At 38.7% G+C, this 22,855-nt stretch overlaps 1 protein-coding gene and 1 long non-coding RNA gene across 21 annotated transcripts in view; one reads left to right on the top strand and one right to left on the bottom strand.

Annotated features, from left to right (window-relative positions):
* LOC111254839 (fucolectin-1-like) overlaps positions 1-10,428 on the top strand; it is a 26,807-nt gene extending 16,379 nt beyond the window's left edge. For 3 of the 4 annotated variants that reach the window (XM_022816114.2, XM_022816104.2, XM_086979832.1), the window contains 3 exons: positions 814-874; positions 2,681-2,768; positions 9,659-10,428. In XM_022816114.2, coding sequence (XP_022671849.1) covers positions 814-874; positions 2,681-2,768; positions 9,659-9,839 — 330 coding nt within the window. In that variant the 3' untranslated portion in view covers positions 9,840-10,428. Of the gene's footprint in view, positions 1-813; positions 875-2,680; positions 2,769-3,367; positions 3,638-9,658 lie in introns of those variants that run through there. The other variant, XM_086979837.1, reaches the window with a different exon arrangement.
* Positions 10,429-12,910: 2,482 nt separating this feature from the next.
* Positions 12,911-22,855, bottom strand: part of LOC111254846 (uncharacterized) — a 63,458-nt gene continuing 53,513 nt past the window's right edge. For 3 of the 17 annotated variants that reach the window (XR_015320832.1, XR_002675233.2, XR_015320837.1), the window contains exons 2-4: positions 19,179-19,256; positions 18,310-18,373; positions 12,911-13,823 (exon numbers count right to left, since the gene is read on the bottom strand). This is a non-coding gene — a long non-coding RNA (uncharacterized LOC111254846). Of the gene's footprint in view, positions 13,824-18,309; positions 18,374-18,672; positions 18,929-19,178; positions 19,257-21,740; positions 21,984-22,855 lie in introns of those variants that run through there. The other 14 variants (XR_015320851.1, XR_015320839.1, XR_015320856.1 and 11 more) reach the window with 12 other exon arrangements.

A 22,855-nucleotide genomic window follows, 5' to 3' on the forward strand; every position in this document is an offset into this window, starting at 1 on the left:
ATAATTTTTTTAATACTCCTCGTTACATACTACTGTTTTAAAAAAAAAATCAAATATGCATTTACATAACGACGCCCTTGTTGCTTATTTTTTTTAACCATATTTCAAAAATGTTACTTTTCTGTGCAATATAATCATCACCACTGAAATGTTTACAATGTGTATGCAAAAAATTAGTACATACCATTGATACTTTCTGTCACAGGGTCAATTTTCCTCCGTTTCTAGCACGCTGCTTTAGATCAGAGGATAGTTAAACTCTCAGTATTTACATATATTTCATTACCTTTTTCAGACTCGTTTTTCTTTGTGCTTTAGTTAGTAATATTCTGGTTGACTGATGTTTCTTAGTTTCTGATACTATCCGACAATATTGATGTGGCTCTACTTTACACTCATGATTACCTACAGATGGCTTGTCACTCAAATTTAATTTTTAGGGATTTTTTGTGCAATTAGCGTTGCTGTGGCTGAGTGGGTAACCTGTTCTTTTTTAGTTTTTTGTTTCATGTAATAGTCTTCCTTATGCTTCCTTCCGTTGCTGAAGAAACTTACGTCCAAGCCCGCCCTGTATTGCAATGCACGTATAATCACACTGTCCCGTGAACCTTCTGATTGAATGCTGCGTTTGTTCATATGGTTAGATGTCTCCAGTATCATTTGCACGTTTCTACATGTTACACTAGGCATAGACATGCACTTCCACAGTTCAAGTGCCGCCATGAGCATATAGAGCTCTTTTAGATTCGCACTAACTTCTATTTTCTTCTCAGATCTGTTTTTTCTCTATTTCACTTGTTTAATTCTCTATAGGTGGATCTTAATCAAGAGGTAACGGTGATGGGCATCAGAATTCGTAATAGAAAAGAATGGGGTAAGTTGACAAGCAGGGCTACTCCACACGATCGATGGCCAGTTAGAACGATTCAACTTTAGAGCATTTGCATAATATTATTCAAATAAAACTACTGTATATAAGTTGTAGATGATTTTGTCTCCTAACATCGGGGGCCCGTTCTTCAGTGTATCCATATATATAGCGGTATCCGTTGCAGACAACAATTTCAATATCTCCTTGAATTAGTTACTGTAGTCTTGCAGTAACGAAGATGCCGGCTCAATAGTGGATAGGCAATGAGAATAGCCATTGTTACTGTAATCATTATTAGTATTTAGCAGCACTACAATTATCGTTATTACATCCCATGGGAGCGCAGGGTACCGGGGGGGGGGGGGGGAGAGAAAGCAGCCAAGAGCTTGTCGTCGTGCTGCATGATTGGATCGAGCAATGGGTAGCAATCGAGGGTATGGACATGTCCTTTTATTATGTGCAAAAATCTTCTGCCAATGCATTATCTCTGCTTATGTATGCTCTCTACATGAAAAACTTGAAGTGGATGAGGAAGACAAAAAACGACGAACGAGCGAAGATCCATCAACTCGCTAATACGAGGTAGAGTCTTCAGCGTCCTTCTCTTTTGGGTCCAAACGCAGCCGCGGGTACACGAATGACAAAACGCTGCGTTGTGTGGATGATGTCAAATATACGCCAACACTCGTGAAAACTGTTTCATATTCACGAATTGTGATTAGTCATTGTTGATGTTAACGATGAGACTGTATGTACATTCTCTGTACTTCTAAGAAGGTTGGGGTTGACGCTTCGTATGTAGCATAATATGTACCTTACTGTAACGCTGAATGTATTTAGCAAATTGTGCTTAATTGCACATTAGAAAACGGATCCTCGGCTTTGTCAAAGCCCTCTCTGTATTCACATCGACTCACTACCATCGATTTTGCGTCACGACGAAATATCTCAAAAGTGCCTCATGTAGTAACAACTGTTCATCTAAAATAGGTGTTACGTTCTAGATATCACAGACAGAGGCCAATTCAGTGATATCTAATGTATATGTACTTATGTGGTAATATACTAGTTGACGTGGCTCACAGTCTTATGCTGTAAGGATTCTATAATCCGCTTTAAGTTATGGTTAATTGGGTCGTAGCGAAGTCTAGGGAGAAAACCCTAGAAATGTAAATTTCTGTGTAGATTGTGTATAGATAGCCAGCTATTTTTTTTTCTAGAGTGCGCAAAAGGAGACGAACTCATCCGAGAAGGTTGTCACCACCTGGCCTATTTCTTCTTTACCTGCACAGCAGGCCTAGCATAAGGCTCTTCCTGACGGACAAGTCGAATGTTGTATTGCTTTGATTCGTTTTATCCTAGCAAAAGATCTTGATTGTAAATGTATTCTGTACCAATACTATGGACGTCCTAGATTTTACGGGAACTTTCGGGTCGACAAACATGTATACGCCGCACTTGTCCGAGAGGTACCTCTGAATAGATCAATGAAGCTGTGTGTTTTGCGTTTCTTTCGAAAATGGAATTTGAATTTTGTACAAATACAACATTACAGTTAGCACAGGGTCGAAACGAAATCTGTAACCTATCTGAAAGCCAACCGCACTCACTTCGTATCGTAAAAATCAAGCTAGTTCCGACTAAAGTTATTACAAAGCTTTGAATATCGACCAGGCCGTTTCTACCAAGGCTTTCCTATAAGCTCTTTTCAATACATCATCTATTATATACGTATTCGACGAGATGACCTTAGTGAAAAAAAATTCTACAGACAAGAGGTACACTCGTACACTTCTCTGACGATTTCAGGCGACCGGCTACACGACTTTGATATCCGAGTAGGACCAAACCCAATTACTACCGACTATGATGACGTCCATTTCAAGCTTAACACCAGGTGAATAGTTCTTTTGTTTTTTTACGCTTACAGGTTTCCTTCGTCAAACTAACGCGAGACCGCTGAAATCATCATCAGCTGCCGTCCGTTATACACGCTATAATGCTAACAGCGTATCGACTCATTCACTGATGTGAGCCGACTTAGTAAAGCAAGCGAGTCAAGATGCTTACCACGGCTCTACTTACAGGCTCATGCCTATCAACCCATCGTTCGTAGACCCGTTAGAGATCTCATTCTCTAGTCGGTTTTTTATCGAGAATATACAAGTGTATATACGATAAAGCTAAGCACAAATGTGCTTTTTGCCCTCCCTATGTTCATTGGCATACCTCAGAAATTTGTCTAAACAGCTCAGCTAACTTATGATTACGTACTATAATTATTATAAAGAAATTACCGTATACGGCGTCAGTTATCTAATATTAATAATATGTATAATATGGTGACGTACAATATACAGATATCGTAGAAAGTATGATCATTTAGCTTGTGTAAGTCGTTTTTGAACGTAGGCTGCTTGCGTTCACGATTTATAGGTTTTTAGTTTAGACACCTTAATGGCAATGAACTATATTCTCTGTCTCGTTTATGAACAGGCGGATTTGATGGCAATCAAGATCAGACCTTCGTGACTCCCCTTTTTAAAGTCTCTACATCTGAAGTCACTATTATCTATTCTATGATTTGACTCTCCACGACAAACGTTGCATAAATGATCTGATTAGTCTATTTGTTTATTTGAACTTGTCGTACGTGAGGCTAGCAAGAACGAAACAGAGAATGATCAGACTCGAGGGAGGTAACATACTGAGGCATTTCGTTAAAGATTAATCTATTGACGTAAAAGGGAGCGCCTTACACAAACGGTTCGTTGTTTACACACGCCTAATTGCGAATGCACAGCAATACAGTTAGGCCTTCATTTCAAGAAAAATCGAAAACCAATGTCTTTCTTTTCTTGGTCGGTTACCTTTTCAACAAGTCTCGTATATGGCTTTTTTGCTCGGTGGTTTTTTCTACTATGGCATATATTCTACATTTAGATGTCACAAAAAAAATCTCCGCATTACAGCTAAGAGTTTATCCTCTGTCTTGATTGCCGAAGCTAAGATGGCTCTACACCATCTAGCTATCTAACGAAGGCTTTTAGGTATTGACGCTCGCTAGAAACGTTTCTACGTTCCTCAACTGATTTGTACTCTCTTTGGGATGGTCCTCCAATTGTGCGAATCCGAAATATCTATATGTAAGTATGCGCAAGTTCCCACTGGCGAGGTGCGTCAGCAGCTTCCCACCAGCAATCCACTACTCTCAATCCCATCCGAATACCCCAATTTAAGCAAGCTTGTTACGCTGAGCGGAATGGAGGCCAACAGGGCTTACCAAAAACGGCGAACTGGCATTTAGCTTCCTAGTAGTTCCCCTACTATATGCTGTTCTGACCGACTACTGCATCGCTGGCAGGCTTAGCAGCCTAAGGGCCTTGTGTTCAAAGAGGCCTTCCCTTAGCTTTATTTTGCCATCCCCAAGAGACACTATTGAGGTACATATCCTTTTGTGCATGCTGGATAAATACACAGAAACAGCTGGACGCCTATCCTGGCCAGTCGGTTGGACCTATGACGGTAGCGCGCGATTGCCAGCTGCTTTTATAAAGACGGACGACTGGCCTAGATATTCGCCGTGTGCATCTATGTCTACGTATGCTCATGCACAGAGCACGCAATGTTAGCCGCGATGGCCAACACGTCGGCTGCCAGAAATTGAAACGTTTTTCAATTTGCTTACGTACAAAGGCTTGTTCTACATGTATGAATGTATGATTTCGTGATCTTGAATGGCGTGTCATCGAATGTATTGGACCGAAACGCATGTTATTGTTCCTGGGTTCTTCTTAAAGGGCTTTTTTAGATTAGTGACAAATTCATCTTTACGAATTGGCAAAATATACAGAATATCATTAGTGGTATTGTTTGTGGAATCGCGAACTCAGAAAATGAAGCAACTGATATGACGATTAGATAGGAGCATGAAACAACAAACTCTCAGTATAGACTTGCTACAAAATGCTTCAACAGCAAAAAGGCAGCTAGGACCATAGAAAAGGTAAATAATAGCGAAAATACTTAACGCACTCATTTATCGCTGTTTTACTGTAGAATACACACGCGTCTATTGAGTAGTTCTCAAAACTCTCGCAGTCATTTGCATAATAAACAGGTTACCAAGTTTGGGGCTTAATTATTATTTCATAAATTCGGATTTCTCTACTGCGCAGTACGCATAGCTTCGCCCTTTACCTACGCAAGATATCTTAGATTCAGAATTTTGGTCGTCTTATATTGAAACCATCAAGACAGACGCAAAACATCATGAAGATTTTAAACCTATGAAAATAAATTGTATTAAAATCTCGTTTACAGATAAAATGTTATGTTACCCTCGAACTGTGCAGCCGCCATTGATCCAAAAATAGGAAAGAACAGTTACGAAAATATATGGCGGCTCTGCTTATCCTCAAGAGACAACATAATCAGTAAAAAATCTGTCCTATTTATTAACAGCCCTTTTTTTCTAATAAATGACCTGTACTGGCGCTTCGACGCTACAGACGTATCCGTACATTCTATTTCGTTGCTGATACGTTACGGATCCGAGCCAAAATATCATATTTTACATGCATGTTCTAGCTATTTACATACAAGCTACACTGCGCATGGTACCCTGACCGCTATGAATCTTAGTAAAGATGCTACCAGTCAAGCACTTCTGTAGCATTTTCAACTGCCTTTGTAACTCTTCCGCTGAATAATGCCGTTACAGTTATCCACAGCATTGCCTTCTTCCGCATAACATGCATGGCTTATTTTCTTGGCAGCCTCTTATACCAACACAGAAATAAATATATTTAATAAAGTAGATTTTGCAGAATTAATTGTGAATTGATGATTTGTTGTCAAAATCAGTTTCTATGAATAATCTACTAGAGAATCAGGCTTTAATAGGCCTTGTGTGGAGGGGAACCGTGATTGGACAGATACAACTGGGAAGTATAGCGTTATAATCCAGTTTCGCCGAACCATGCGTCCCAGTTGTGTCTATCCAATCATGTATCTCTTTCAAACCATGTCTATTGAAGCTTGATTCTTCAGTAACTTATTTGCAAAAACTTATTTTTGCAATACAATCAATTTGGGGTACACTAGGCAGATTTTACTTTCAATTTGCTAATCTAATTTTAAAGCTGAGCTTGAGAAGCATGTAGGGCACGACCGCTCGCTTGCCTGCTAGGTACTTTTAACCCATTTTTTAGTTTTTCTCTCATTTTGACAGCACGTTTTACTAAAGATCAAAAACCTCGAATTGCTTGCTGGAAGAACTTACTGATGCTTTTTCTTTGGTAGATGAAATCATTTTTGCCAGCCATAAAAATAGGTGATAACGTTGGTAAATTTGACTCGTGATGTAGTTCGTCGCTCCACCGAAATAGCGCAGCATAGGCCGTGTGCTATAGTCGAAATAATATGAGAAATATGTTCCGATTTGCTTTATCGGTAGGAATCATTATTAGGTAAGTGGTATTGTAGAACGCTATAATAATATCATGCTTTTTGATTGGAGAAGTTTTTTTATACTGAAGGGGTGTTTGCGCAGCAATCCTTGTAATGCTTCACTTGATTAAAGTTTTGCTGGCAGAGCTTAAAATTCTAAGTACACATTTTCCGTATCAGAGTATACGTACCGACTCTTTTAAGCTGGAAATTCCCTGAGCAATTGGAGGTATAGTCGTACGGAAATAAGGACTCTAGAAATTGCTTGCCTGGAACTCAAAAGCTTATAGACCATAGTGTTGGCTCATTCTCTCTATGCAATCATTTTTTTAAAAATGAATTTTCCAATCCATTTTCATTATGGGCAAATTAGGGTAAAAAAAAATCATGCACAGTGACTGTAGTAGATAAATACTGCTGCTGCTGTAATAGCGTAGTGAAGTAGCGGCAACACCCAAAGCATATTAACTGATGTATTCACCGATATAAGTATTATATCACAACGAATGGTTATAACCAATGTGAGCATTTTAGTTTTCCTTATCTTTACATCGTCTGATAAAGCGTTTTATAGAATGTTTAATGTCTATGAGGAGCATGTATTAAGTACGGAATTTGATTTCTACAAAAGTGAGTTATGTCTCTAAAGTTGCCTTTTTCGAGATTCGCAGCTTTACTTAGTGGTGCTGCGGCCAAGTGAAACCCGCCGCTCGAAGGACGGTCGTGGTTAGAGTGCAGTCGTCAGAGGGTCAAAAAAATCGGGTGCAGAAGAAATGCTATAAGTCAGAGGAATAGAAGTCAAAAACCGAAGTAAAGAGCGCCAAAGATTAAACACCCGACTTTTTACTTTTGTTCAATTGCGAAGTTACTTGGCTTTTATTACTGGACACGATTTCTTCTGTTGCATGACATTTTGATTATTTCTGTTTTTCTCGACTCGTGCTTCCTCTTTATCTGTACCCCACGTGCTGATGCCCCGCTTACAGTTCACCACGCATGCCCTGCCAGATGGCTCGTTTAAGCTGCTGCTACTGCCACTGTTGTTCTTACCCGTGCTCAACCAATTTCGAAAATTTAATAAGTAGAAACGGCTCATTCGGAGAGCTGTTGACAGCGACGATGGTGAGGCTCAGCCTTCGAGGGCGCCAGCAGAAGTTCGGGCAGCGTTCCGAAGGTGAAGATGGGGAGTGAGTAGGGGTCGTAAGGGGGCGCGGAGTAACGGCTTGAAGAGCACACGAAAGCGAAACAGTGATGTGACAGAGCTGACCAGGCAAAGGCGAACGAGCACCCGAGAGTGAAGCAGCAGCTGAAGGGGAAGTAGTATTAGAGAGGAGAGAATGAACACAACAAACAGCGAACTGAAATAGTTTGTACGTGATGCTACTACCGCCACCTCTTTGGTCGACGTGCGTTCTGCCTTTCACTACATATGCCCCATGTTCGATCAGCGTCTCTGTTGTTACCCGTTTCCCGACAGCCTGAGCAGATTCCCTAATACTTATCCAAAGCCGGTAGTATCTACCTATCTGTGTTCAGGCTTGTGTCGACTTTCGTCTTTCCTACGACCTCTAAGCAGCTCAATATTGCAGGCCTTTACGGCAAATCCCAATTCCGCTACCGTAGGCCACTCGTAAGACTCGATGCCATGATTAAGGACGACTGAATACCGGCACATGCTTTTCATCATTCCAACGTGAAGTACACGGAAAAAGGAGCAAACTAGAGAAAGAAAGCGGTTGCAGTCGTCGTACTAGAAAAGGCACAGATGCCTTGGCCTTATTTTCTTTCCTTGTTCGCTGGTGATCTCTCTTTTCCGTCAGAGAAACAAATGACCTCCGCTACGGCACAGTTCACCATTGTTAGCGTTGTAGTTGCTGCCACAAGAACTCCCGCTACGGTCGTTCTTCCTTCGTGATACTTGACTAGCTCCTCAAACGCTTAAGCCTCTTAGGTTCTAAGTGCACTTTCATGCTAGTCCTGTTTTTTTTTTGCTTTCAGGGCGACTCTCGCTTCTTAGTCGGCTATTAGCACAGTGGGAAAGTCGGCTTTGTTTAAAGGAAAACGTGCATGCCACCAGAGGAAACTTACATATGTATCAGCAGATAAAAACTGCATGAGCTACTATACGCGATGATTGCGTAGTGATTTTTCAAATTAAAAGGTGTAAACATAACTTCATGCTATGTAATAAAATTCACTTACGAACTAAGCCACACATATGGATTTGCCGTCTATACTTCGCTTGTGTGCCATACGAGCATAAACTAGCCGGGCAAAGGAAGGAAATGTCGAAGGTTTGCAGGTTGACACTGTTGAGCTCATGTGTACCTACATAGATATGATTAACCTGTTTTATATGCTATATGCAAAAATACTATTGTGTAACTGTTCGGTAATGTAACAGTTCGACTGAAAAAGGTCATCAGACCTAATGTTTTGATTTTTGCGTTTGTGACGGTTGCCAAACGTTGCTCGGGTGATTTTCTTGTCAAAGGTTTTTAGCGGGGACGTCTCATACAAAATAGCCCTGTCTACTGGATAGAGAAGTTTGCTAAGCGACGCTAATTGTATCCGTAATCATTTCCAGCTCGCTGCAGATTTCGTCTCCAGTAGTGCTATGAATGGGTTTATTAGAAGGGAGGAAAAAGCCAAGTAGTCGTGCAAAGATTTTCTGCTTTTTTCTTCTTTCACCGAAAAGGATACCGTACCTGGGTTAAAAATCTGTTAATACAGAGTCCTTGTAGTGTTTCTAATGTCCTACCTATGTGCATTGATATAAATGAACCAGGTAAAACATTTTTTGATTCAGAAATTGTACCGGGCGATTGCGGCAATTAACCCTAATTTCAGTGAAGTTTCGCCAGAAATCGCTTAGCACTTGTTGTTGAAACGATAGTCCACGTCATTATGTTTACAAGGAGTAAATGTAATAGGCAAAATGAAATCATCCTATTATTGTATACTAATAGAACTCTTAACGGGAGTCCATTGCTGCACCGGATATATTGATCGATTCTGCGTTGCGAACACCAGCCATAGCTTTGATCTCATCTAACCCCAGCCTAGAAGGTTATATAATGGCAGTTTGTGCAAAATAGATTTTTTCGAAAGGAGACTAACATCGGTTTAACCTTCAGCAGCGACGGGAGTTTATGCAGTTACTATGGATTAGATGTTTATAACATAATTAGGTAGGACAGTTCCTGAAAGCAGGGATCGATCTGTGTAGGCATTTCATGATTTTGGATAAGTGTAAAGTTTCAGCTATTGAACGTGTATCGTTTGAACATTTGCCAATTACTGAGCTTAATTAAATTTTGCTTACCTTATTTACAGGTGTTACTACAATGACAAAAGCGGTATACAAGACGAAGAGCTTCGCCCATTTATGTGCAAACCTTGCCCGATTCGAGGCCGATACGTGACCATACAGATTACGCAAAACTGTACTGACTGCAGAGAACCTTTAAAGAACGTACTCCAGCTAGCAGAGGTTGAGGTTTTAGGATTGCCATAGACCGGTCACAGTCCCCCTATTTTCACGCTTATGACGACGATAAAATAGCTTCGTACGAAGCGGTCATTTGGAAAGAATAGCAGTAATTTAAGAAGCATATGTTTTCCTTAGAATGCAGAAACTAGGTTTGCTTACCTGGCGGAATTCGGTTTTATTAACTAATTAACTAACCATTAAGGCCGGAAATTCAGCCAAAATATGTTCTCTCATTTCAAATGTCGCTAACGGTCGAATCTAAATAAGGGACAGTAACCAATTCGTTGATCAAACGAGAGACATTTTGATGAGTTCGCAAAAAAAATTACTTTTGACATAAATTTCAACGCAAGGTTAATCACCTATAAGGAAAAAGGAACCTATTAAACAACATGGGAAGTTTGAAAGAAAAGAGTGCTCTGACAGGTTTACAACAACAACTTGTACATATCTGTTATGCGTTGTCAAAGGAACCGCACATTTCAATATGATGGCAAACTGTTGCCATTAAGACTTGCTTAATGATAAGTCATAAATATACTATATATATATATATAAGCAACATTAATACTTAGTAATAAATGTAATGATGTTGGACAGAGTTCCGCCTGCATTTGTTTACTTATTCTTATCTAGATTTTTTTAACAAAAAATTATTTCGATGACTAAATTTTGTCTAGGCTTAGGCGAAGGAGCGCCTTTGAATTTACGTAGAAACTGCATAGGTACTATTCTCAAAAGGTAATATTTTTTTTATATAAACTCAGGTTTAATTGATAATATATAGATGTAATAACAGTAATGATAATAACTACCATTAGTTTATTGTTTTCAGCCACAAAATGTATGCCTATAGTTTTATTATTTTATTTTATGAAGTTTGCCGCTTTTGCACAAAGTTCTTGACGCGAGTCTCCTTAAGACATCTCATGTACCAGGTATAATAAGAAAATAAGGTGCACTCTACCACGTGCTATTCATTATTTGATATAGCTATATGCAGTATCTGAAAACCAAGCTTGCAAAAAGCCACAGTCAGTCTAACTACTGCTTTATCTGATTCATTCTCTTCTGTGCCCCAATAGCCTCTATTGTATTATACTTGGTTGAATTTTTGTTAACGTTTCCTCGAAAAGGTAAATTCGGGGGTCAGTTGTTAGTAGTGGCAAAGGTAACGTAGGTTCCCAGTGAAATTTAACATAAAATTATACGTTTAATACCTGCTTTCAACCGTAGAACCTATGACACATCCGAAGTTAAATGTAAACACTGGATTCACGAAAGTAAATACATACTCTAATCGTTTATATGCATGAAAAAACCCTAATCTATTTAAAAGGGCCAGTTAGATTTAGCTATCTTTCCTTACTTATTGTATCAAAGTTTAATAAAATACTGGCAAGGCTTCAATAGGTGTGATAACTCGATAACAACTTGCTGTAAAATGTTTGCAATAGCATCTGACTTCGAATGGCGGATCTAAAATCTATGGACGGAAATCAGTTGGCTATCAAACTGCGTCGCCGTGCCGGCCGCCAATGGCTTTAGTGCTTCTAGCACATGGAAGCCAAACGTGGTAGATGATTCTCAGAGGGAAACTTACAGGAGAAAGCTTCCTTATTCGAGACATAGATAGCACGGGCTCTTTGCAGTGTGTGGCGCTAATAATGCAGACGGTCTTTCAACACTATTCGACTCGAAACGGTCAGTAAGGTGGTAAGGGGAAGCGTCTGCGTGTTGTTAAAGATGGTCGATAATAACGCGACAACAACTGTGTTTGCTTCGAAAGTGGTTCCAAGTAATGGAACTTACGAAATATGAGCTACAGAAAGTTTGAAAAGTTAAGTGAAAAATGGTTCATCATATCATCGTAAGATATCGTAGCCAGCTTCTCATAACTCACACTGTCCTATGTAAACGTATGAACTTCATGCGTGGTTAGTTGATATTGTAAAGATTGCAAAGTTAGACAACGGAAACAGCCGGCTTGGTAGTCAAGGAATGACTATAATAAATTATATTGTATCGTGCCCACATTACTAAATAGAGAATCCGTTCCTCTTATTATTCAATTGCTAAAGACAAGGAATAAAATATCGTTTCATATGCAAACAATGCAGACCTGCACCAGACCTTTCTGATTTAACGTCTTTGAATTTTTTTGATTCGAAATGGCGAGCGCGCTATGGCAATTTCAAATCTAGACTACACCCACTTAAAAAATGAGTGAAATCATTCAGAAATTATCCTAGACTTTTAGCGTGGCAATTGTGTACTTGGTTTATCGTTTTCACTCTATACGACCAATACGTATTGGTCTAAAAGACAGGACCTAAATGCTAGAGAAGTATACAAAATACGGCATCTAAATTGGTAGCTTTTTCATGGTTTGTTTCTAAAACTACATCTAAATGAAAGCAGATCTATTAACAAAAAAAGTTACATTCTCTAGAAGTGCCATTATTAGTGATCATGTTTATTCAATATAACAACCAGCTACCGTGATTACAGTCCTAGTTCTGGGCCAAACCAATTACCAGTCGTTTTCGTCAGTAACTCTTTAGCACTAATTTTGCATTGAGCGATATTGGCAGGCATGAACCTTTTTAAGTATCGCTTAAGTAAATTGCATACGGGAAATTACAGTAAAACTATTTTTTTTGCTGACAGCAGGCTAAAAATCCCAAAAATGTAGTGAACCATGATGGCGAAAAAGTCCAAAAAGCATAAAAGTACTAACTGTTAGAGCTTTTTTGGATCACTCAATCGATAGTGTATATTTTCCTTTTCTAAACTATAGTTAATTTCCGCATAAAAAGCAGCTGTATCAAAAATAGTTTTTGGTGAATTTTCAAATCCTTTAACCTGTTAAAAAAACTCGCTTGCTTTACAGAAATCTCCCTCGGTTCTTTTCAGAAGTCGCATGAAAATTAACATTAACGTAGACTACAAAGAAAAAGCTTTGGGAGCGTGGAAAAGCTTGATTGTAGATCATTGTAACCTAAATTGCAAAAACGTTTGTTTTCCACTATGGCAAATCTGTTGTTTTGTTCTAAAGAGAACAGGCTTTCTTCTAGTACAAATAAGGATAATAATTTTTTTAACACTGTTGGTTATTTATTTCGTCTCAACAAGCGCTCAGAATCGCCATTTCGATCAGCGTCAAGGATTTGCCTCATTACAAGCCTAACCGTAATGGGTCCTATCGTTTTCCAGAGTTTTTCCAACAGAGCTGTGAAACAGCGTGCGAACCATATAAGCAACTACTGATCGTAATATTAATACCTTCTCTTTTTTTAATTTCTTAGTTTCTGATTAATCTAGTAATGTTTTTTACCGTCGCTGGATTTGAGCCAGCATGACTATGTGCCTGTTAGTTGTAGTTACTATGGCAATGCATTGAAGGGTTTTTTTGCGCACTTATCACCCAGTCCGTGTCGCCCCTATGTGCCCGCTTCGACAAACAGCTCGACAAAGTTTGCTTTTTTAGGTGCTGTACCTTATATAAGGCCATGTGTATTTTTCCAATGTATGCCTTTTCATTCACAGTCTAATCTCTAAAATTCTGAATGTAGCAGAACATTCCTCACGCACCATTGTTATTCCACCACGTTATTCCGAATATAACAGATTTTCTACTAGTTTGATTAAGCAGTGAACGTATTCAAAAAAAAAACGACAATGTTTTTATGCGTTGAAAGAAATCCGTTGCCCTTTCATATTGGCATGTTTAGATCGAAGCAGTACTGCTGTGTTCTTCTCATAGATCTAAACACTATACCTTTCTGTGCTGGCCTGATGCTTCAATTGAAAAAGTTCTTCCCAAACTTATCGTATTTGAGTTTGTCATTTAAGCCTAGCGTCTTCAGCTTTGCCGTTGTGGTTTTCTTTCTGCGCGCAGTAAATTGCTTCGATAATGAAAGAATTTCTGGCCGAGTTAACAATACTATAACTCCCCCATAAAGTTGACCGCCTCTTCTTGGAAGTGGTGTCGCCAGAAGTACATAGCTGAAAGGAATATAGACGATTTTAAAAATATACAGTGGCTGTATCTAGTACCTACGTTGAGGCTAGAGGCTTGTTTAGTGATATGTTAGCAGTATTTAAAGTAGATTGATTGTCTATAGTGTCAGTCAGCAGAAGGACGGACGTTGACAATGGGTTTATATTGTTACAGCCTTAAAATAATTTCGTGGAGGTAACACCCGTTCCAAAAAATATGTCTAGTTTAAGAGAGCCTATAGTTATATCTGAACGATGAATGCAATCATCCGTGTTCTATCCATGGCGTGTATCAATATATTTTCTAATTGTTCGGTTTTTCTTTCATTTAGATCTAACTAGTTCATTAAATAAATTTGAGGTGACACGTAAAGTATAAAGGCCACGTATCGTTAGTATCTAACTCAATAACTGGCTCGGTGTGTTTTAAAAATGCCTTACGTTTCACTTCGTGAGACACACACGTTATTATGCACACATAAATATATGTACACGTATATATATATACCTATTGCATTTGCAGGCCGTAGCTAAGAGAGCCTTAAGCTAAGTCGAAGCCGCTTATCAACATTCATAGATCGTAAACCTCTACACAGTTTAGTTAAGTCCAACTATGGGTTCAGTGCGCTGGTTCTCGGCCCTTATTTCCCGTATGTAAGTAAAAGCACATTGAATATCTGACAATTGGTACTAATCAATTAGCAGCGATAACAGGTCAGTATAAGCGAACTAAAAACGGGTAGGTACTTCTATCAGTCCCCTAGAGTAGGGACAAGTTCTAGCACAAAAATACTATTCTGTATACCTTCGATAGTTAATTAGCCTTCACCCTTTGGAGGATTTACAATGTGAATAAGATACTGACAATACTTTATTTGCTACAGGCTATGTGCTATGATTAAAACAGGCTTTCTTGTTGTAGATGTTGAAAAGTTCCCGTTGACCGCACTGCCGCAACACGCCCAGAATGCTTGCCCAGTTACTTGTTTTTCATGTCATTTATTCCTACAATCTCTTGCACCCATTAAAAAGTCACTAATAGCATAATGATCATGAAAAATGTGCTTGTTCCTTAACTCAGTACTCGTTCCCCGCTGGGCATCGAAAACATTCGTCCACTATCATTAAACAAAGGGTCGTTAGTAAATAAATAAAACTATCGTAAATAAAAGGTGCACATGTTGACATAGTTACGTCTAAATTAGGGGAACTCTCTTCCGTCATATTGTAGCCAGTCTGAAAAAAAAAAACCATTTTCTGTTGTCGTAGCACACAAGTATTGCTACCGTCGTCGCCTAAATGTCAAGACGCCGTCTGCATTTCTATATTGTCTTAGGAGCCGCTTATGTGAAATAGCACATTTTCGGTATGCCTCGGAACAAACGACAAGACAATGATTGAACGCGCGAAGAAAACAGACGTGATTATTCAGAAAAATGCATAGAATAAATTGAAATAGTTCAAATGGGCTCCATTAATTAATTGATAAATCAGTAGCGTTTTTACCCTTTAGAAAAAAAAAATTGAAAGCAGCAGTAACAAAATAAATAGTGCAACCATGAAAAGCAAAATCAACTTTATGATTTATATACTGCTTGAATATTCAAGCATCCCACGTACATGAACGACTCTAAGGATATATAAACGTTTTTAGCATATGTTTTGTGAATTTTCAAAAAAGTTCTCTAAAAGTACACGATAATAGAAAACCTTAAAAAAGTTAATAATTAATAGAAAACCGAAAAAAAAGTTTCGTCTAAAGAAACTGTTTAAAACTGGCATATCGCGCACTTTTGTACATGCATGTAAAAACTGTGAAGTTTGTTTGGATGAAACACATGTACGTGCAGCTTCAAAATCCACTTGTTATTGTTCTAGTGCCCCAAACACATTTGAATAGTTCTTAGGTTTCCTATTGATTATCGACTTCCCTAAATGCACTGCCCGCGTTTCTATTTGTGGGCTCGCGTGTACGACAACTCTATCTACGATTACTGGGAATCGGCACAAGACGGTGTCCAGTACTACCATTATACAGAATCCAATATGGAGCACGAACGACTTGTATCAAAGCGGGTGCAGATTCATCGTATGTTTATCAGAAACGAACCCCTACATCTATTATTGCGTCACAAAACTTACTGAACTTAATGACTGACGTTTAAGTATACTGGAACTATGATATTTTAATTGATTAGGTAATACATAGCAAACAAAACTACTACTTGATCCGTGGCGGATAAAATAAGGTTGTTAAATCCCTGCTTCGTATCTAGGTTTTAACAAGGCTCATGACTTCGTATACGATCATTATTTCATCATGGGGACAATCCACTGCTTCTAGCAATAACGCTTGAAGCAAAACGATATGATATACAGAGTCTGACGTGCGCGTCGTTACTTTTCTGTTCGTCTCTTTAAGCACTGCCAACATAATTTTTTTTGCTGATTGTTTTCCGCTGGCATGTATAACTCCGAGCAATGTAGAGGTACTACATATTGAAAACAACGGTAACACTTAGATACCCTCAATCTCGAAGCTGTTATAAAACATCTATCGTTCTGTTTTCAAACAGAGCAATTCGTTACAAAATATGAAGATAACACTTATAGGCTTAATGATTACATAAAGTGTAAACTTTTAGAAGTAGAAAGTCAGGCTTTTTGTTGGGCCTAATTTATCATTCATGAATTTAGTGAAAGACTTCAATGTTGTTTGCTCGTATCAGGCATGTCAAATGCAAACACTATAGAAGGCTAAAGAGTATCAGCGCGCAAGGGGCTCGGAGACCAGAGAGTCACACGAATTGATCTAGATTTGAGCTCCGTACGAACGTAATCCGAGTGAAGCGCCTTCTTTTGAAAGTTGTCTTTTTCCAACAGGAAAGACAGGACTGAATAAAAGCTGAAAAAAACTGTAGATCAAAACATTAACTGAACATAATATCGGTATAGGCGCTTTTGAATGTCGAACTTCACGAGCCGAGTCGGACGGCGTACGTGTCTAGAGTTCTCACAGCTAATATTAGAAATAAAAGGCAACGCTTCTTTTTGACGCAGACTCTTTGACATATGTGCTAGGTTGGTTCGCAATGCTTTTCTTTTCATCTTTGAGTTGAAAGACAGAATACACGAGGGGCACAGCAACCGCACAAATTTTATGCCATTGCGTAAAGCTGGAAAGTTTCCTATTAAGAAACGCTATATGTAAAGGACATCTAACGTTAGTAAGTTTCATCATATGAGAGTTCGTATATTATAACGACGTAGAAGTCTAGCTTTAATCGTATACGACGGGACCAATCTGTTTCATACGGGATTTCAACCGCCATCTTATACAATGCTAACATACTTTCGGACAAAATATTTATTCACAGTAAAAACTATACGAGAAATTCCGCCACCTCTATTACTTTTTTGTCATAATAAGTTCATACGTCAAACTGCGACCCCTTTTAGATAAAAAGGTTTAGAATAACAAATACGTTCATAATCAAAAAATAAGTAATCATGATGTGTATGTAATGCTGCAGGTATATGCGAGCCTACGCCACTTTTGTGTAGGGGTCTGTTAATGGACTAAATCTGATATCAACGAGCCCGCATAGGACTGCGAGCTCTATTAGCAGTCAGCACATATTACGCGGATACTCGACTCTCCATCAATGCAAGAGATAATTCTGTTATGTTTGACTTTTATGACTGATCTAACGGGCCGTGCAGAGGCTGGCAAATTTATCCACCTTCCGTCAATTTGAATGCAAGCATACCAGAATAGATACCAGCACAAAAATGATAAGAACACAAACAATCAACATTCTATATCGAGTTTGAGATGTTTTCGTAAGCTTTGATATCAATACGTATTATTCATTTACATAGTTCTAGTGACAAAGCCAGTGATGGCGCAATTGGCCGAAAAACAGCACCAAGATGCTCAATCCAGGACGTTGGTGGTTCGAATCACTTAACGCGCATATATATGTGCAATATGCCTACCAATAAAGTAAGGAAACGTTTCAAATGTGTACCGCTTCGGAGAAGTCACACTTTTTACTATAAAATTCAATGCGTACACAGAAAATTTATTTGTGCGTTCAGATTTGCTGTGTGATCTTATAATACTTTCTGGGGGCGTTGCATCTCAAACTATTCTAGTTGACAACTACTCGCTAGTGGCTCAACTCCGTTTGTAAAATGCCCCAATATTCAGTATGCTGCAGGTGGCGATTGAATTAAACAAATAGTACCAAATATGCATGCCCTTTTGATACGGTACTACGTTCTGCTTGGGCTCTTGACCTCATAGCATTTAATGTGTTAAATATGATACGGGTTTTTCATCTACTGATTCATGAATTTATTCATTTAGTTGCCCCGCCTACCCTGCCACACCGCAGCGTCATGTTAGAAATAACTGATTTTCTTATTTGAGTTATTTTACGCGAATGTTCTCAGTCCAGTGTTTTTGACTCTTCTTAGAAAAACATACCCAGATAAGTGTAATTGTATTCACCTCACAGCGTATCGTTGAGTTCAGTTTAGCCAACAGGTGACTGAAATTCATAAGAATTTTTCGGTCGGTTCATTAACATTTATTGCTTAGAGTTGAATTTTATATAGTTCGACGAGACGAACTTGATTTTCAAGAATCTCAATATGCACTTTTAGCATTATAGCACGATTGTTCAATAAAGCAGTATTACTTTTGTAACTTTACTCGTACCTAAACTGGAATAAAGGTAGAAACATGTTTTCTGATGCTGCTAACCGCTACTGCTGGTAAATTTCAGATAATTTTTTAACACGTAGATAGGTATAGTAAGTCTAAGCTATAAAGTACATAAACAATTACCGCCTTAACGATCATCTAGAGCGAACAATGCTTCGCAAAAGTACCCATTGCTTCACTTGTGCATAGCCAGAGATAAAAGACTACCATGTATCTAGCTCACACAGTTTACACATATCAACTTCTATGTGAAAACACAAACGTTGAAAGAAAATGCGCGTGACATCGCTGGGTGTGAACGTCTGCTGGTGACTTCACTATCCACCTCCGGTGGTGTTCTGGTGCCCGCCACCATGATTACAGCAAACTGAAACTATATCTAAAACTACAGTTATTACTGTATATTCTACAGATAGAATAGTGATAGCGTGCGACCGTCTGTGACGCGCCACGAGGTTACCCAATAAAAAAGCAGTGAGACGATGGCATGACCGCCACAAGGCTGGATGGGCTCGGCGCCGATTCGAATATCGCCGCCGTCACAATGTATATACATTGAACTATTTCTATTATTATATTGCCCCCACGTCAACGAACGGCAGTAGAAAGATGCCTGGCCTAATACTGACCGACCATCGCTGGAGGCTTGTGAACAGCGGAGCATGTGTTTAGCGATATACAAATTTCACCACTAGCGCCACCACCACCTGGAAACGACATACGCATAGACCCAATAACAAAATAGGTGCGATTTTTTTTTATTAACACTACCAGCATGTATATGCAGGAAATATTTATTTAGGTGTGTCTAAATATATACTGAGTAGATCAAAAGGCTTTAAACAATTTGAAAAATGTGCTGTACGGTCAAATCTGCTCCCTATTGAAATAATTTGCATATTTCTAGCTACCTTAACGTATGTGAAACGTAGACTGTCCAACCGATTGAAAAATTTTCGTTCACCCTACATATATATATATATATATATATAACGACAATTATTCGATATGATTGCTAATTTATAATAGATTTACCATTCAACCTGCACGTGTCGCAGTTGTTATTATCGGCGCCGACACTGTTTTTAATTGTATATATCGCAAGGATAGGGCATAGAAAAACAAAGATCTGGGCGAAAAAAATAGAGCAAAGAGGGAAAAAAAGCATGGGATCTGCATTTCAGTGTTTCAATATATCCTGTCCGGCACTGGAATGATGTAGCTTGATAAATACACCGCTTAAAAAACAGTGAACAATGTTACTTTTGTTTAGGCCGACAAGTAAATTGGACAAGGGTTCTAGGCGCAGGTAGTGATTGTTTCTAACACTACACGAAAGCTGTGTCAGATGATATGTTTTGTCAAAAGCTATTTCTACTGACTTGATCATTATTAGGAAGATGAATTAAAAGTCACAAGCATATTGGCCCTTCTTCATAAAGCGTGGATTTTGAAGTTGCGCTGACGCCTCAAAGCCCCTTTCAATCGATTAAATTTGTAATATAACCCGTCCTTTTAAATAAGCTTCATTTAGTAGGATAGTATAATTATAACCTCAAACCGCAATGCAATCGAACTTCTTTTGCATGTAGTACGGCAAGAGTAAGAATAATGGACAGACTTTAACGCAAGAAAAACGACTATTTACGTAGCCAGCCTATCCATCTATATCAGATATGAGCGATTATTATTGTTAGTTATAGAAAATATAGACGTTCTATCCAGCATGTGGGGTCAAACAGAGACCAATCCCGTTAACAATTCAGTACGTTTGTAGATACGCGATTTTGGGGTAAACGCAGCCGATCAATTTAAGCTTGCTAAACGGCAGCAGATCATATGTCCTTATTTAAAAAAGTCCTGTAATGATATTATTCGATGTGCGTAAAGAAGAGGACCTAAGATGTGCGTACATTGCTTTGCTAAAAAAGAGATGAGTTTGCCTAGCCAACGTATCAGAAGATAGATACTCAAACATAAACCCAACATAATTACAGCCTTCAGCGGACATCCATTGGGTCAGACTAAAATATACAGACTTTAACATCATGCAGACATATTAAATAGCAGGCATATTAAAATTAGATTAGAAATAGTCGGTCCTGTTAAATTCTGCAGACTGATTTACTTAGTTTTTTCGGGAGCTAATGTCCGCTTTTGTTGCTTGGCCCTCTTTTCTAGTGTTTTTCGTTTTCTAATAGTCATGTTTCACATACCGATAAAAACGGCTTCTTCGCTTCACAAGGCCCTTGTCTTTAGTTCACCCATATCGCAAAATTCTATTTTGAATTAACATTTCAATGACAGGTATCTCAGGAAATAACGAGTGAATTTTTGGCACTGATTTTTATCGCTGTCAAAAATGGTGCAAGAAAATATGGTGCGCATTCAATGAAAGCTCGACATCTAAAAGATACAGGCTTATCTGGGAAATTTATCAAAATTGACTCAAGATATTCCTTGTCAAACTCAGAAAGCCTAGAGAAGTGCGTTTATCAGGTCGAGAATGCTATGTTTGCATAACAAATAATAACATAACAAACCGTTGTGGAGACAAATTCAAATACGTGTAGGTTCCCTGTAATACTTGACACAGCTGAGCAGGCCTGTTTCGACTGATCCAGAATGTAAGATGACGAAGGTAAAAGTGCTATTCCTATTATCAGACGTACCCATTTTTTCGAGTCCAAGTCTTCGGTAACAATCAGCAACTCGTAAACGATAATTACGACCTTTTGAACAACTAAGTTGAATATAATGGCATCACTTACCTATGCTCCTATCTACTACTACGGTTTGAACGAAAAAGACAGAGGACCGTAAAAAGGGCAGATACGAATGGCATGATATCTTAAAGCGCCCTTCAGGTGGCCGTGTCTCGGCTTATTAACAAATAATTATAATATTGTGACTGAGTCACAGTTATGGCTCATAAACTTCAAAAACGGCAAACCATGTAAAACACTGCCGTGTACCCTTCAGCTAGATTATTTCTTTTATACTTTTCCACCAAAAGCAGAAATGAATTAAAGCTCAAGGTTAAAGTTCTTTTCTTCGTGCTCATCCAATTATTTCGAACGACGTTGGTGCCCAGATAAAACATCAAAGTCGCTCGGCCCGTGGCTAGTAGGCCTTCTGTGTCCTAAAATTAAATTATCATTATGTGCCCATACATAATCACTTAAACTCACATTGGTTGTTCTAGATGCTGTTTTGTTCCATATATGGTCGGCAGTATAGTTGCCATTACGGAAAATCGGAATATCGCATCGACTAGTCGCTTCAACAAAACAGAAAATGGCGACGCTCGCCTTCGGTGAGATATAGTTCAGCGGCTATCTGCATTATAATCTGCTGTAATACGTTATTGACTGTCAAGCGTACCACCTTTTAGAAGAGCACTATTTACCACGTTTAGAAAATATTCCGTTTGACTGAAATTTACAAAATAAATACAGATTATATTAAAGAGGAGAATGATAATAATTATGTAAACTATAGCATAAATATTTGAAAGCGCATTTGATACAGTTTGCCGCAAATATGCAATACCCAGTCGAGTTCATAATGGGTAGAGCTTCGATGCTCGATTAAATCGGATTTCTAGCCGGTACTCATGGTGCTGGTAATCATCCAAGCTTTATGATTTTCGATTTTTAGGAAGTTTTTAGGTTTTTGAAAGGCCCACACTCGTATCTCGACCACCTATACGTATACTTTAGGCTTTAGAGTAAAGCGTACAACGCGCCCTTTACTGCTCATATAATGAAAATTCCACCTGATAATGAGCTCCTACATAGCATGTAGCCCAACTTCCACAGCGCTTTGTTTGTCCAGGAGTGTTTTCATCGACGTTATTGCGGCCTTTGGGAAGCCAAAGTGTATATCTGCATCCTGACTCAGGCAGGTTATTACTTGTGTTTAGCGACAAACATAGTAATTACATCTAATAGTTACATAAAAGATTAGCTGTAACGCGTGACAATAACAGAGCGTGCGTTAGAAATCTAATATCTACGCGTAAATACGGTGGTTCTCTTTTTTGTAGGGAGGTGGATCTAATTAATCCAACAGTTTGATTGCCTTGATTTGCCTTATTCTAGGCGTACAAAGTCATTTTAAATGGTTGTTCAAGCAAAACATGACGAACGGTACCAGCTTTTAAGAAGCACATCAAGGAAATAGCATTTGACGTAACAGGCTTGCGAAACACTCCTGTAAACATTTTGGCAATAGCTGGTTAGCGTAAAGCACCTAAACTGGTATCGTTTGATGCACCTATGTATGTAGGCGATAGTAGACTTGA

The sequence above is a fragment of the Varroa destructor genome, unplaced genomic scaffold (assembly GCF_002443255.2).
Source record: "Varroa destructor unplaced genomic scaffold, Vdes_3.0 BEIS01000001.1, whole genome shotgun sequence".
NCBI lineage: Eukaryota > Metazoa > Arthropoda > Arachnida > Mesostigmata > Varroidae > Varroa > Varroa destructor.